Source organism: Panicum virgatum, chromosome 2K, assembly GCF_016808335.1.
Source record: "Panicum virgatum strain AP13 chromosome 2K, P.virgatum_v5, whole genome shotgun sequence".
Taxonomy (NCBI): domain Eukaryota; kingdom Viridiplantae; phylum Streptophyta; class Magnoliopsida; order Poales; family Poaceae; genus Panicum; species Panicum virgatum.
In genome coordinates, this window is record NC_053137.1 from 21451886 (window position 1) to 21468965 (window position 17080).

At 48.7% G+C, this 17080-nt stretch overlaps 1 protein-coding gene across 1 annotated transcript; it reads left to right on the forward strand.

Moving 5' to 3' along the window:
* The first annotated feature begins 3241 nt into the window (after positions 1-3241).
* Positions 3242-3879, forward strand: LOC120695985. The gene is given in 2 exon segments (XM_039979168.1): positions 3242-3446; positions 3449-3879. Coding segments are annotated over 2 exon segments (636 nt in total).
* Positions 3880-17080: the final 13201 nt, after the last annotated feature.

Genomic DNA, 17080 nt, shown 5'->3' on the forward strand with positions numbered 1-17080 from the left:
AACCTTGGAACTCATCACACTAACATGGGCGCCAACATCACATAAAATATTGCAACATTTTGTTCCGTCTATCATGCAATCAACACGAGGTGTGGGTGATGGATTACCTTCGCCTTGATCGCTTCCAATCGCATATACTTGGGCTATGTGCACGTAGGGTGATGATTCCGATTTCACTCCCATGATCTTTTTGACCTCCAGCACTTCGTCCAAGTCAATCTCTTCCTCTTTTTCTTCAAAAAGTTTCCGAATAATATCACCGTCCGATTCCTTGCCAAATGTATATCCCGTGTGATTATCCGGCGGGAAGTCTTCCGCTATCACCTTCGCCATTCCTCGCTGATTTGGATGCGGTCTTGCTTTGTCGAACAATCTTCCGAAGTCAATTGGTATCCAATCCATTTGCTCGAATTCCCTTAGCGATTTGGCGGTGCCCATGGTTCTTCCTTTCTTTTCCGGGTCGTCTTTCGTTGCACTCTGGATCGATGCTTCTTCATTGTGGTTTGTCTCTATGACTTTCCCATGCTTCGGTTGTTCTTCCCTCACTTCCGATGCCTCTTTTCTGAAAATTCCAGCAAGCACCCGCACTTGAGATTCTTCCTCGGAGCTTGCCAAACATCGTTTTTCCCAATCTCTTCGCATGGCCGCACCCTTGCTGATTTTTTGTAGGAGTTGGGCGGCTTCCGTGAGTGTTTTCTCCATGAGATCTCCTCCTGCACACACTTGAACAAATTGCATGCACTCGGGGGTTAGGGAAAAGTAAAAGGTATGCAAGAGTACTTCACCGGAAAATCCGAGCTTCGGTCCTCGTTCAATCAATCCATTGAATCTATCCCATGTTTGATCTATCCCTTCTTCTTCTTCTTGCTCGAAGTTGATCACTTGCTTCCAAATATGTTGAACCTTGCTTAACGGAAAGAACCGCTCGCAAAATTTCTTCATCAAGTCATCCCAATTTCCTTTTACCTCGAAGGATGCAAGTGCTAACCATCTTCTCGCTTCTTCCGCAAGTGAGTATGGGAAAAGATTCCATCTAAACCAAGCTAGCGGAACTCCATCTTGTTGTACCGTGTTGCATAGCATTGTGAACCACTTGATATGTCTATATGGGTTGTCTGTCTCATCTCCTCTAAAGGGGTTTGCCGCCGCCATTTTGATGATTTGAGGCTTGATCTCGTACTCGGTGGCTCGCAACACCGAATCTGATTTTTGCAAGTCGAAGTCCTCCGATTGCGGGCTTGCATAATTCCTTAGTGATTTTTCTCCTTCCTCCACGTGTTGAATGAGATGGGCCATCTAGACAATCAAAACAAAAACAAGAAAACAAAAATTTTCTAGGGAAAAGGTTAGGTGTTAGTAACCAACAAAATTAATACAAAGTTAAACGTAGCAAAATCGCTTGTTCCCTGGCAACGGCGCCAGAAAAGCTTGTTGACGCTCCTTAGAGCGCCAATTTACGTACCGCAAGCGCACGGATCGTGTAGCTTTTCCCTTAGAGTATTCCCCCAAGGTTTATCAATCCACGGAACAAGTGTATTGCTATGCTTAACTAAGCACTAATGATGTTGGTAAAAGATTTATACTGAGTGATTGAGTGTGAAACAGATCTAATCTAACCAATCTAATCCAATCTAGACTAGTGAGCAATGATAGGTGTGTGCACAAGATATGAAGAGCATTTGTCCATAGGGTCTAGGATCACTAGAGATGTAATCGCCAAGCAACGAAGAATGGATCTAATCTACCAAAGGTGTGTTCCAAGATCAAAACCTTTCCCTCCCACATACTGTCACTACACGAGGATAATCGGTAATGAATCAACAAGAACACGATAGTTGATGTAATCTAAGTAAACCATGCAAGAGCAAAGCAAACCCAAAGCCAAGTCGTGAGCTATTAAGCATCAAAGCATCATCAACAAGAATCGTGATAGATCAATCTCATAAAGGATTTGGCAATTACAACTCAAGATCTCCTTACAACCCCATGAACAAACGAGGACTTTACCCCATGAAGCTAAGCGAAGCGTAGTCGATCATGGTGACGAAATCTCCGGCAAGGGATGGATCCCTTGCTTTCCTCCGACATGCAGTGGCGCCGAGGGATGATGAGGCCTCCGGTGTCGCCTTTCTCTTGTGTCTAACTCGAATGGATCTCTGAAACTCGTCTCTGGATGCTCTCTCTCTCTGTGATCCTCTAGATGCCCCCTCCTCTTCGACTGCGGCTTCGGGGTATATATAGGTGGTTCTGGTCGGCGGTTTTGGTAAAACACAGATTAGGGTTGACGCATACTTCGTGCTGAAGGAAACTGAGACTGATTGGGCTCCAGAATGGGCTGGGCCAGCCGGCCCAGAGGGCACCAGGCCGGCCGGCCTGGCCCCTTTCTGGCCCCTCTCAGTCCCATCTTTTGCACGCGGCCTCTTCTCCTTATTCCTCATCTTAGCCCAGTTATGACCATGCGTCAAAACATCTCCGAAAATGTCCAATTTCCTACCAATACACAACATGCTCAAAAATCTAGGACAAAATCGAAAACAGTCAAGTTCGGGTGCCAAGTGGCGGGTTAGTCCATGAATCATCCCGAAGAATTTACCAAAACCACTCCTAATCATATAATAAAATAGGTACTTAAGGAGCGCCAACAACACTCCTTAGCGGATTTCGACTTCCATGACCACCGTCCTGCTGTCTTAATCGACCAACACCCTTTGTGGGTTCTAGGTTAGCAGCAGTTTGGCACCGTAACCCGGCTTCTGGTTCATCCCGCATCGCCAGTTCTGCTTACCAAAAATGGCCCACTTGGAGCTCCCGATTCCGTGGCATGGCTCACAGAAGCAACCGTGCCGTACTACCTATTTAAAGTTTGAGAATAGGTCGAGGGCGTTGCGCCTCCGATGCCTCTAATCATTGGCTTTACCTGATAGAACTCGTAATGGGCTCCAGCTATCCTGAGGGAAACTTCGGAGGGAACCAGCTTCTAGATGGTTCGATTAGTCTTTTGTCCCTATACCCAAGTCAGACGAACGATTTGCACGTTAGTATCGCTTCGAGCCTCCACCAGAGTTTCCTCTGGCTTCGCCCCGCTGAGGCATAGTTCACCATCTTTCGGGTCCCGACAGGCGTGCTCCAACTCGAACCCTTCACAGAAGATCAGGGTCGGCCAGTGGTGCGGCCCGTGAGGGCCTGCCGCTCGTCAACTTCCTTGCGCTTCCCAGGTTTAAGAACCCGTCAACTCGCACGCATGTCAGACTTCTTGGTCCGTGTTTCAAGACGGGTCGGATGGGAAGCCCACAGGCCGTTGCAGCGCAGCGTCCCGAGGGACGCGCCTGCGGCGTGCAAGAACCAGCTGTGCCGACGACGGCTTCCAGAGGCACCTAAGGCCCCTAGGCTTAGGCTGCCGGCATGGCCGACAATAGTCCACGCCCCGAGCCGATAGGCTGACTAGCAAAACCATTCCGCATACAATCGGGGCGCATCGCCGGCCCCCATCCGCTTCCCTCCCGGCAATTTCAAGCACTCTTTGACTCTCTTTTCGAAGTCCTTTTCATCTTTGCCTTGCGGTACTTGTTCGCTATCGGTCTCTCGCCTGTATTTAGCCTTGGATGGAGTTTACCGCCCGATTTGGGCTGCATTCCCAAACAACCCGACTCGTTGATGGCGCCTCATGGTGAGACAGGGTCCGGGCCGGACGGAGCTCTCACCCTCCCAGGCGTCCCTTTCCAGGGAACTTGGGCCCGGTCAGTCTCTGAGGACGCCTCTCCAGACTACAATTCGGGTAGTGAGGCTACCCGATTCTCAAGCTGGGCTGCTCCCGGTTCGCTCGCCGTTACTAGGGGAATCCTTGTAAGTTTCTTCTCCTCCACTTATTTATATGCTTAAACTCAGCGGGTGATCCCGTCTGACCTGGGGTCGCGGTCGGAGCACCGAGGCACTACGATCTTAAATGGGTCCTCTAGGCCAAGAAGCTGGCTGCGTGCCGAGACACTGCACCGAGAACAACTTATGTCGCCCACCACATGCAGGTGCTCGACACGATACGCCGGCAGCCCCAACTTCAGCCCACCATACCACAAGGCATGGGGAGCCAAACACCATGTTGTAGGACCGAGAAATGTGACTAGAGGGGGGTGAATGGGAGCCGATCAAAAAATTTTAGCAAACGAAAGTTTGGCCTTTATCTCAATTACGCACCCAACCCAAGAGTCATAGGTGAAGTGCAGAGTAGCTATAGGAGACCTACACTAACACAAAACAACCCTAGGAACTAGAGTGAACAAGCGTGGAAGCAAACACGAGAAAACAACACAAGAAACAGCAAGGTATATATCACCGGTTGATCCGACGCTCACAGAATTGAGTGCGTCGGTTAAACCGATGATATAGAGCCTGCAGCATGCGAACACTAGCACCGATTGATCCGACGTGGATCTCAACAAATCGTCGGTTCAACCGGTGGTGCTACACCGGATGATCCAACAAAATCAAATTGGATCGCCGGTGTAGTTGTCCAGAGGGAGCCCAAAACCGACCAGTAAGCACCGGTTAAACCGACGTGCGCAGAGGGCACCTCGACGGTTTAACCGACGTGCATTTATCGTCAAAGCAGAGAGTCAATCACCGGTTAAACCGGTGTGGAGCAAAATGAACGCGTCGGTTGAATGGCCAAAACTGCAAAACCTGTAGTAACTTCGGATGAACCGATGCACGTAGAGGCTAATGCACCGGTGCAACTAACAGAGACGCCAAAAACCCTAGAAGCCGAAACTTGTAGTCACCGGTTGATCCGACGACCTAGAACTCAAGCATCGGTTCAACCAGTGCTGTCAAAAAGCAGAGTCCAGGGGCGTTTTCCAGCCTGTGACATGGGAAAAGTTCGACTATCGAATGATCAAATCAAGTCCAAACCTCACCAAACTTGGTAGGCATGATCACAAAGGACTTGTGAACATGTCCACGAAAGGAATTGATGAATCACTCCATGGTTTGGGAGGAATCACAGGTTTAGTGACCAAGAATGGGGTTTTCGGGGTTTTCTAAAAACTGAGTTCTTGAAGGCTCAAGACCTATATGGGTTTTAGCACTTGATTAGGACAATTCATATACATGCCATGATCAAGTCACACGTTTATACAATAGAATGAACATTATATCACAGCACATATCACGTAAAAAGATATAATAAAGTGAATACAAATGTTATTTATTACATTAATGACAAAATGTCTGATATAGAGTATGCGGGAGCGTAAAACATATACGAAGTCTCTCGGAAGCTGGGCACCACAGGGACGTCGACTGGGAGACGAACGCTTAGAAGTCCTCGTACTCCTGGTATCTCCGGGTGAACTCCCTCGCGTCGGCAGGAACTGAGCAGCAGTAGAGTGTCCCCAAGAGGAAAAAGAGTAGAGTAGGCAAGAGTGAGTACACAACTGGTACTCAACAAGTATAACACAAACTATGAGGCACTAAGGTTGGCTGACTTAACTGCATTAGCTTTTAATCTTGGCAAAATTTTATTAAAGCTATTTACTACAAGTTGATGAATTACCATACCCCAGTTACATAGTAATTAATCAGAATTAATTACGAACTACTAAGATCCAAATCGAAACCACCAAGGTAACCCCACTAATCAAAAGGAGGATCTGGGCCGCTCATGACTGTGAGCACGGCTAGTATACCAGTTTTACACTCTGCAGAGGTTGCACATCTTTACCCACAAGTCGTGAGCTACGCTAGTTGTTCATCACACTTCCTTAGGTGAGATGACTAGCAAACTCACTACGAGGCCTTTACAAAGAATCTCATTGGTAAGGAATAACCGCGAGGGTTGGATCGGTGACTATGGAGCAGGTCTAGTGGGTGTCAAGAATACCACGGATGAGGCCACTCAGTACGAGGGCCATAGAAGCTTACCACCCTTGCCCCGCAGGTAAGTTACTCCAAACCAAAAAGACCTAATTATTACGCCAAGACCATCCCATTCCAGTCTTGTGGTTGCGCGGTTGTCTCTGGTTGTCGCTCTAATGACATACGGTCCTTATGGAGAGTAGCTAGCACAAAACACAGTGCGAGCCCCCTAAACCAAGTTTCTAACAAAACCATTTTTAACGAGACTTGAGCCACTCAAACGGGCCACTCCCATAATTAAGTTGCATATACCATTAATCAAATTAATTAGAAAGGACCATTATGTGTGAGAGCGCAGCAACCTAGCATAACTAACCAAAATGCAACCCAAGGATATATATATAAAGTATATAAAGTGGCTAGGAAAGTCCTTATAGGCATACAGTATTAAAATGCAATATGAAAATGTATTTAAAAATGATAGGTGTTGTTCATGTTATACTTGCTTTCCTCAAACTGCTCTTGCTGCTGCTCAAACTGATCTGAAGATGGCTGCTCCGGGTACTGGTACTGGGGCTCCTCAGATGTATCAACGTCTACTCACGAACACATGGCCAAAAACAATACACAACATAAACATACATGCAAACAGTAGCAAAAACTAAGAAACAGTACAACAATACATGAAAACCGCAACCAAAACTATGCTAGAACTATTCTACGCATTACAACGATCGCGTGGACATAAAGTACGCCTAAAACGGAGCTAAAACGTGAAAACTAGGCCTAAAACAAGATCCAGGGACCTAACTGCGAGAAAAACTGAGCTACAGGGGGGTCTGGGTAAAAACCGAGGGCCTAAATGTAATTAAGCATTAAATCTAGGGTCTAACGTGCAAAAGGACAGGGGCTGGACGGCGGGATTGAATTCTAAAAAGCTCAGGGTTCAAAACGTAAAAACTAGGACTGATCTATAAATACTTTTACACTGCTCAGGACTGCGGGTTAATTTCTGGAACCGCAGGGGCTCTTTAGCAAATAAGCCAGGCCGAACCGGTATGGACAGATCGGATCCGTTGGATCTAGATCTAAAGGCCCAGGACTAAGGGGTAAGTTGGATCTAATCTTGTCCGCAGAAAATAGATCGGACGGCAAGGGAGAAAAAAGCGCGCGGGGGCGGTGGCGCGCTATCGCCGGCGACAAATCCCGCGGCGGCGCGGCTCGGGACTTGCCGGAGTTCACCAAAACCGGTGCTCCGGGGGTCGTTTCGACCCGTGCTTGGGTTGGGTGTGTCCAGTGCATTATGCGTGATGCACCTGGGCCAAAAATAGGGTACGGCGGGGCTCTGCTCGCCGGGCACGACTGTCGCGGCGGCTCTGCGCGGGAAGGCTCGCCGGAGCGCGAACATTCCGGCAACTGGAATGCCCACGGGCCCTAGGGTCTAGGGTAGAAGCTACAGGGAGACAGGCCAAAGCCCAGCAAGGTTGAGGGGTGGTCGGGGTTGCAGTGCAGAGGCGTCGACTGCGGGGTCCGGCGGCGCTCGGAGCTGCTCACGTGGTCCAGGGCTAGGGCCGTCCTCTGAGCTTCCAGATCCCACGGGCGGCCTCGTAGGGTTCCTGCGGAGGTGCGACGGTAGTTAGCGGGGTCGGAGATCCAACGCCGACGAGAAATCACGGTGAGCCTAGGAAACTCACCTGCGGAAGGACCGGCGCGATTCTGGCGAGGTGAGCGCCTGGGGTCGGTGCAGAGGGCTCAGGAGGCGAACTGGGGCTACGGTGAAGCTCCTGCGGGGGTTGAGGTGGTCCGTGGTGCGGCGGGGCTGCGTGTTCATAGTGGCGCAGCACTCTGCTCCGGCGGAGCTGCGGCGCAGGGGCGGCTAGGGTGCAGTGGTGGCCGTGGGGCGAGGATAGGGAAACAGGGAAGGCCCGGAGTGGTGTTTAAAGGAAGGAGCCGGGGATTTTGGGCGTGCGTGCCCGTGCGTGATCCCGGCGAGGATTGCGGCGGTTGGTTACTGCGCGAGCATGGAGGTTGCGCTGCTTGGCGTTATCCCGAGCGGGGAACAGCTTCTAGAAGGTCGGGGGTGCTCAGTGGCTGGCAGGTGGGGCTACGGGGTTGTGGAGGTCCACGGTCAGGGAGCTCGGGCGCGGCTGGTCCAGCGAGCAGGGAGGCGCGGCCATCGCGAGGTTGAAGAAGAAAACTATCGTGTGGGACCGGGAGGTCAGCGAGGGACGGGAGAGGAAGGCGCGGCGTCCCCTAGCAAGCAAGCGAGGCTGACTGGTGGGCCTGGTAGCGGGGAAACGGGGGTGCGCGCTAGGCTGCGCTGGCTTGCTGGGCTGTCAGCGCGCGCGCATGGGCCGAGCGTGAGAGAGAGCTGGGCCGCTGCGGGTTGGGTTGGAGGAGAAGTTCGGACCGGGCCTGGCTGGGCTGGCGCTGGGGTTTGGGCCAGCTGGGCTGCTATGCTGTTGGGTTTTGGGTTTTCCTTTCCTTTCTCTATTTCAAACCAAACTCAAATCTATGTGAATTCAAATTCAAATTCAAATTTGAATTCAAACCTAGCACTCAAACAAAAAGGACAATGCACCAGCATGAATGCACAACCATGTTAATCCTAGAAAAATTTTAATTCCTTGTGAAACAAAATTAGATTAAATGCAGACTAAACATAATAAACCTTAGAAAATTAAATAAAGCTAATTAAATTTATTATTAAATTGCTGAAATTTAAATTAGGGTGTTACAGACCCTACCCCCTTATAGGAATCTCGTCCCCGAGATTCGGCTGGGCTGGCTAGCAAAGAGATCTGGATATGTCTTCCTCAGCTCATCTTCTCGCTCCCATGTAGCCTCAGCTTCACTGTGATGACTCCACTGAACTCTGCACATCTTGATGCGCTTGTTTCGTGTGACCCTCTCTGATGTCTCCAGAATCTTCACCGGATGCTCAATATAGGTCAGATCTTCCTGCACATCTAACCCATCCAGTGGTGCCTGCTCCTCAGGTACTCGCAGACACTTCTTCAACTGAGAAATATGGAAGACATCATGCACCCCAGAGAGATCAGTGGGCAACTCTAGGCGATAAGCAACTTCGCCTTTCCTCTCCAGCACCCTGAATGGACCAATGTACCTTGGTGCTAATTTCCCTTTCAGATTAAACCTGCGGATTCCCCGCATTGGTGACACCTTCAAGTACACATAATCGTTCACCTTGAAGGTCAGGTCCCTCCGTTTGCCATCTGCATAACTCTTCTTCCTAGTCCATGCAATCTTCAGATTCTCCCGCACAGCCTGTACTATCTGCTCTGAATCTTCTATAATGTCAGGGCCAAAGAGCTGCTTCTCACCAATCTGATCCAAATAGAGAGGAGTCCTGCACTTTCTGCCATACAATGCCTTGAAGGGGGACTTCTTCAGACTGGCCTGGTAGCTATGGTTATAAGAGAACTCAGCGTATGACAGGCACTTATCCCAACTGGTACCATACTGAATAGCACAAGCTCTCAGCATATCCTCCAACACCTGGTTGGTTCTCTCTGTCTGCCCATCTGTCTGAGGATGATAGGCGGTATTGAAACGCAGCTTCGTATCCAACGAATCATGGAGCTGCTCCCAGAACCGTGAAGTGAACTAAGACCCTCTGTCAGATATGATCTTCTTTGGCACACCATGCAAACAGACAATCTGGGAGATGTACAACTCTGCGAGTTTAGCACCGGAGTAAGTAGTGTTCACTGGAATGAAGTGAGCAACTTTCGTCAGATGATCCACTACTACCCATATAGAGTTGTACCCTTTCTGAGTACGAGGCAATCCAACAATGAAGTCCATAGTAATCTCCTCCCATTTCCACTCTGGAATCTTCAAAGACTGTAACAGACCTGCTGGCCTCTGATGCTCAGCCTTGACACACTGACAGGTGTCACAAATAGCCACATACTCTGCCACTGAACGCTTCATCCCATACCACCAGAAACGTTCCTTGAGATCATAGTACATCTTGGTGCTGCCAGGATGAATAGAGTAAGCTGTATCATGAGCCTCACTCAGAATCAACTTCCGGAGATCCTTCACATCTGGCACACAGATCCGGTTCTTGTACCACAAAGTACCCTGATCATCCTCTCTGAAGTGAGGAGCCTTGCCTTTCTTGAGCAATTCACGGATCTCCTGCAGCTTCTCATCTTCCTTCTGATGCTGCCGAATCTCTGCCTCTAGAGTGGGCACTACCTCGAATGTCGCACTCGAAGTATGATGCAAGAAACCCAGACTCAACTGCTCAAACTCCTCGCATAACTCTGGAGGCATCTGGAAAGCAACGACCATGTTGACATAACTTCTCCTGCTCAGAGCATCTGCCACAACATTGGCCTTACCCGGATGATAGTGAATCTCCAGGTCATAGTTATTGACCAGCTCTAACCATCTCCTCTACCGCATGTTTAGCTCATTCTGCGTGAAAATATACTTGAGGCTCTTGTGATCAGTGTAGATATTACACTGCTGCCCATACAAGTAATGCCTCCAAATCTTCAGAGCATGCACGACTGCGGCCAACTCTAGATCATGAGTGGGATAGTTCAGCTCATGCCGACGTAACTGCCGTGAAGCATAAGCAATCACTTTGCCCTCCTGCATCAGAACACAACCAAGACCATCCTTCGAAGCATCACAGTACACCGTGAACCTCTTGCTCTGGTCTGGCAGAGTAAGGACTGGCGCCGTAGTAAGCCTTTTCTTCAACTCATCAAAGGCCATCTGACGCTCATCTATCCATATGAATGCCGCATTCTTCTCTAGCAAAGAAGTCAAGGGCTTCACGATCTTGGAGAAATTCTCAATGAACCTCCGATAATATCCTGCTAAGCCCAAGAATGACCGGACTTCCTTCACCGTCTGCGGTGTCTCCCACTCGAGCACATCCTTCACCTTGCTCGGATCAACTGCAATACGTCCCTTGGAGATGATATGACCAAGGAATGGAACCTCGTCAATCCAAAACTCGCACTTGCTGAACTTAGCATACAGCTGATGCTCCCTCAATCTCTGCAACACGAGCCTCAGATGCTCTTCATGCTCTTCCTCTGTCTTGGAGAAGATCAGAATATCATCAATGAAGATCACCACGAAGACATCCAGATAATCCATGAAAACCATGTTCATCAAGTGCATGAAGAATGCCGGGGCATTAGTCAAGCCGAAGGACATGAACGTGTACTCATACAGCCTGTACTTGCAGGTGAATGCCATCTTCGGAATATCCTCAGGACGGATTCTCAGCTGGAAATAACCCGAATGCAGATCAATCTTCGAGAATATACGAGCACCTCGAAGTAGATCAAAGAGATCCTCAATACGGGGCAGTGGATGCTTGTTCTTGATAGTAACTGCGTTCAACTCCCGATAATCAACACACATTCTCTTCGAGCCATCCTTCTTATCTACTAGCAACAATGGAAAAGCCCAAGGAGAGAAGCTGCGACGGATATAGCCCTTGGCTAGCAACTCATCAATAGTCTTCTTGACTTCCTCATGCTCTATAGGTGCCAGGCCGTAGGGCCGCTTTGAAATAGGAGCAGTGCCAGGCAAGAGATCAATAGAAAACTCGATGTCGCGTTCAGGTGGCATACCTGGCAGATCATCCGGAAAGGCATCCGGGAATTCAGACACCACGCGAATACCGTCCGTGGGTCTAGCCTCCATCTGATGAAGAAATCCCGAGGGCTCTAAAGCACTGACTATCACCTCTTGGCCATCAGATGCTGACAAGTGAACTGTCCACTGAGCACAATCAATACGGACTCCCCATCTGGTAAGGGTCTCCATGCCCAAAATCACATCTATCCCCCGAGGAATCAATGACGATCAAACCAGTGCGGAACTCTGCCCCCCTTATGACAATACTAATTCTGGAGCATATAGAACATGTGTGTATCAGGCCCCCAGATGAGGTAACTACCATAGCTGTCCTCATACAAGAAACTGGTATACCATGCTTCACGGCAAATGACTAGGAAATAAAAGAATGAGTAGCACCGGTATCGAAAAGCACTATAGTGGGGTGAGAGTTGACCATGAACGTACCAATAACCACGTTAGGAGCCTCGGCCGCTGACTCGGCCGTCACGTGGTTCACCCGACCCTGTGCTGGCGCCCTGGGCTGAGCTGGGCGCCCCTGCTGTCCTGCCTGCACCTTCCGGGGGCAAGAGTTGGCGTAGTGCCCCGGCTGGCCGCAGTGATAGCACACTCGAGGAGTTGCTGGAGCCTGCTGTCCGGCAGGAGGAGCTGCCTACCGTGGAGCCTGCGGTGCTGGCGGAGCTGGTGGAGTGGCGCGAGCCGGAGGTGCCGGTAACCTCGGGCTCTGACCTGCCTGCTGCTGCTGTCGAGGCGGGTACTGCTGCGGCCGCTATTGGTACAGCTGGGGAGGCCGGTACTGCTGCTGCTAGTACTGCTGGGGTGGCTGAAGGCGAGGATGGGTGTTGCTGCCGGAAGCAACGGGAGTGATCTTCCTCTTCTTATTCTCCATCTCCAGGTACTTGCGCTCCGTGTTGAGCGCGCTGTCAACCAGATGGTTGAAGTCGTCGAAGCGGAGGTTGAGCAGCGCGTACTGGATGTAGTCTTCCAGTCCCTCCATGAAATGCTCCTGCTTCTCACGGTCATCCGCGACCTCGGCAGGGGCATAATGAGCGAGCTGAAGAAAATGATCATGTTACTCCGTGACCATCATAGTTCCCTGAAGTGAAAAGGACAGATATATGACGAATGATTAACTCATGCTTCAGAAAGATAGAACAAGGGGGATACTAGCTCAAAAGAAAAATGCTGAAAGATTATATCTGAGTTTACCTGCTTAAGCGCAAGGAACTCCTTCTTCTTCGTCTTCATAATGCCCGCGGGGACGTTGTGGCTGCGGAACCACTCCCGGAACTGGATCCAGGTGAAAGCCTCGCGGTCCTGAACTGGGTGGGACTCCCAGCAGTCCAATGCTGCCCCTCGTAGCTGTCCTGCTGCATACAAGACTCGCTCCCGATCATCGCACTGGGCGATGTCCAGCTGGCACTCCACTGCACGGAGCCAGTCGTCTACCTGAAGTGGGTCAAACGTGTGAGAGAACGTCAGCGGGTGACCCCTTAGGAACTCAGCACGCCTGTCGCGGGTCTGCGGCGGTGGAGGAGGCGGAGGCTGAGTGTGAGCCTGCTGAAGTGCCTGAACGGTGTTGTTTAGGGTAGCCATCATCTGCATCTGGAGCTAGAAGTACTGCTCTGGGGTCAAAGGCGGAGGCATCGGTATCCCGGTACCCTGGTTGTTCTACCCCTGGTTGTTCTGCCCCTGCTGGTCAGAACCACGCCTGGTGTTCACCATCTGATTTTTGGACAAATGATCTCATGAGTAAGAATATTGCAGAAATAAATTCAGATGGTTACGATATTTTTCTGCAAGAAAGACTTAGACATGATAAAGTGGACAGGATAGAGTGGTCGGTTTTACCCCCCAACAATCTAACTCATTTTATTAATTAATTAACTTTAACTTAATACTGATTTTCACTAAACAAAATTAACTACTAAGCTATGCAATCAACCAAAAATCCAAATCAAACATGTAGCACAATAACAAGCATACAATTTCACAACTTAGCCGAGTTTAACACACGACTCGACTAACACAACATGTCACAGAACGTGCTATTGTATTATTATAAAGGGGTCATCTTGCTTATACCTATGATGGTTAGTCGACTTACTTCAGGTCAGAATCTACAGAAACTATTCTATAGAGAGAAATTAAGGCAAGATGAGTAAAAATTTTAGAATTCAAGGGATATAATAGCAAAATAGTTTCAGCAGACAAGGCTGAGAGAGAAGAAGACATAAAACTCGACCAGTTCTATCTAGGCTTTCGTCCTACAGTCGATATGGCTCTGATACCACTCTGTAACACCCCGTTTATAAAAAGACATAAACCGAGCAATCATATACGTGCCATGATCAAGTCACACGTATATACAATAGAATGAACATTATATCACAGCACATATCACGTAAAAAGATATAATAAAGCGAATACGAATGTTATTTATTACATTAATGACAAAATGTCTGATACTGTTGTCGGTCGAAACCCACCGGCGAGCAGCGACAGGCAACACGAAGAGCCGGGAGGTCGCCGGGGCACTGGCAGGCACTGCTCCCTTGTCGACGGCCCGCAATTCCAGCAACGCACCGCGGCTTGTGAAGACGCAGGGCTTGCCACCTGACCTATACCCGATCAGGAAGGTGTGGACGTGCTTGTGATGATTGACCTGCACACACACAAACATGTGGGAATATAAGTCCGAGCCGTGGTCGGCTCCCCGGGACGACTCTTGCATCGGCTTTAAAGAGCCGATCGAGTCCCGGTGTCAGATGGGATCTATATTTATCCAGATATTGATGAATAAAGCAAATAACTGTAAAGCTGCTTCAATTAAATCTAATTGATCTAATCCACAACGGTAAAGGCTTCACTGCTAGATCGGAACATCCTACACGTGACTGGGCCTAATAAACGCAACAGATAACTAAACCATAACCAAAATAGAGGCCTAAGAACTAGGAAGAGCCGATTCCCAGATCAATTCCCCGTTAAGACTAAAGCAAAGCATCTAAGACGCCACCGGATCGTCCAACCCGTTTGCAAGGCCTAACCTAGCAGATATTACGCCAACTCTTAAGAACAAGAGCAAACCGTAACAGATCAGATCTACTAAACATGAAAGAAGCAGGGTGTCCTCTCTGTGCAACTAATCCTATAGGACAAGAACTAGCATAAGATTGAAACGTGACTGCACAGAGACAACATGATATTCGTAGATGATAAACAACAAGGCACGCTAGATCTACTAAAAGCTATGCTACGAACATCAAGATAACTAGCATTACTCGCCATAAAAAAACGCTTCAGTACGAGTAATACCAAGGTAAAAGCAAGAACAACGCTGCCCTGATTGCGAGAAGCGATCAGGGCAGTATGGCGCTTACTTGGATGAAACCCTAGGATTAGGGGTGGCGATGCACCGAGAGTTGTTGTTTGCGAGACAAGATGTAACACCCGGTTTATAAAAGGACAAAAACCGAGCAATCATATACGTGCCAGGATCAAGTCACACGTATATACAATAGAATGAACAGTATATCACAGCACATATCACGTAAAAAGACTTAATAAAGCGAATACGAATGTTATTTATTGTATTAATGACAAAATGTCTGATACAGCGGAAATGAAGTACAAATACGAAGCCTCTCGGAAGCTAGGCGCCACAGGGACGTCGACTGGGAGACGAATGCCTAGAAGTCCTCGTAGTCCTGGTAGCGCTGAGCGAACTCCCTCGCATCGGCAGGAACTGAGTAGCAGTAGCGTATCCAAGAGGAAAAAGTAGAGAAGAGGCAAGGGTGAGTACACAACTTGTACTCAACAAGTACAACACAAACTATGAGGCTCTAGGTTGGCTGACTGACTGCATTAGCTTTTAAGTATTGGCAGAATTTTATTAAAACTATTTACTACAAGTTGATGAATTACCATAAACCCAGTTTCATAGTAATTAATCAGAATTAATTAAGAAACTACTGAGAACCAAACCACAACCACCAAGGTAACCCCGAGAGGCACCCCCTCGTCGGAAGGAGCTAACCCCACTAATCAAAAGTAGGATCTGGGCCGCTCATGACCGTGAGCACGGCTAGTATACCAGTTTTACACTCTGCAGAGGTTGCACATCTTTACCCACAAGTCGTGAGCTACGCTAGTTGTTCATCACACTTCCTTAGGTGAGATTACTAGCAAACTCACTACGAGGCCTTTACAAAGAATCTCGTTGGTAAGGTGTAACCGCTAAGGAATCAGGCTCCGCAACGATGGTAACCACCTCGAGGGGTACGCACACCAAGCCTCGTAGCCTGGCCACCATTGAAGCTCACCACCCCCCATGCCCCATCGGTAAGTTACTCCCGAACCAAAATGGCCAAAATAGTAAGCCAAGACCGTCCCATTCCAGTCTTGTGGTAGCGCTGTTGTCCCAGGTTGTCGCTCTATGAACCGGTCCTTATGGAGAGTAGCCAACCAGGCAGTAAGCACCGTGCTGGCCACCTAAACCATGTTTCTAACAAAACCAATTTTAATGAGAAGTGAGCCACTCAAGCCACACAGAGGGCCACTCTCATAATTAAGTTGCATATACCATTAATCAAATTAATTAAAAAGGACCAAGTGTGTTATAGCACGGCACCTAGCACAACTAACCAAAATGCAACCCAAGGGATATATATAAAGGATATAAAGTGGCTAGGAAAGTCCTTATAGGCACACAGTATTAAAATGCAGTATGAAAATGTATTTAAAAGTGATAGGTTGTTCATGTTATACTTGCTTTCCTCATACTACTCCTGCTGCTGCTCAAACTGGTCAGAAGACGGCTGCTCCGGGTACTGGTACTGGGCTCCTCAGATGGATCAACGTCTACTCACGAACACATGGCCAAAAATAATGCACAACAATAAGCATACAAGTAAACACTAACAAAAGCTAAGACACAGTACATCAATACATAAAAACAGCACATTAAACTAGTCTAAAACTATTCTACGCATTACAACAATCGCGTGGACATAAAGAACGCTTAAAACAGAGTTAAAACGCATAATCTAGGCTAAAAACAAGTTCTAGGGGCTTATTTGTAAGAAAACTGGAGTTCCAGGGGGGTTTCTGAGCATAACCGAGGACTAAAATGTAATTAAACCTTAGATGCAGGGGTTAGCACGCAAAACTGCCAAGGGTGGACTGCGGGTTCTAATTTAAAGGACCTCAGGGTGTTAAGTGCTAAAAACAGGACCTAAATCTAATTTCTTTTGAACTGGCCAGGAGCTCGGGTTGAATGAGGGAAAAACCGGGGGCTCTTTAACAAAATCACCAGCCCGAACCGGTACGCGCGAATGAGGGCCGCTGGATCTGGATCTAACGGTGCAGATCTAATGGTACCTTGATCTAATCTAGCGCGTTAGATTTGGATCAGACGGATTAGATGCAACAGGGCGCAGGGCGGCGGCGGAGCTCGCCGGACTTGAGTCCCCATGGCGGCGCTCCACCGGGAACTCGCCGGAGAGGACGGTTTAGGCTCTACAGGGGGTATTTTGGCCTGGGGTTTGGTGCAAAAGAACGAGCGCGGCGTGCGTAATACACTGGTGACTCTAGC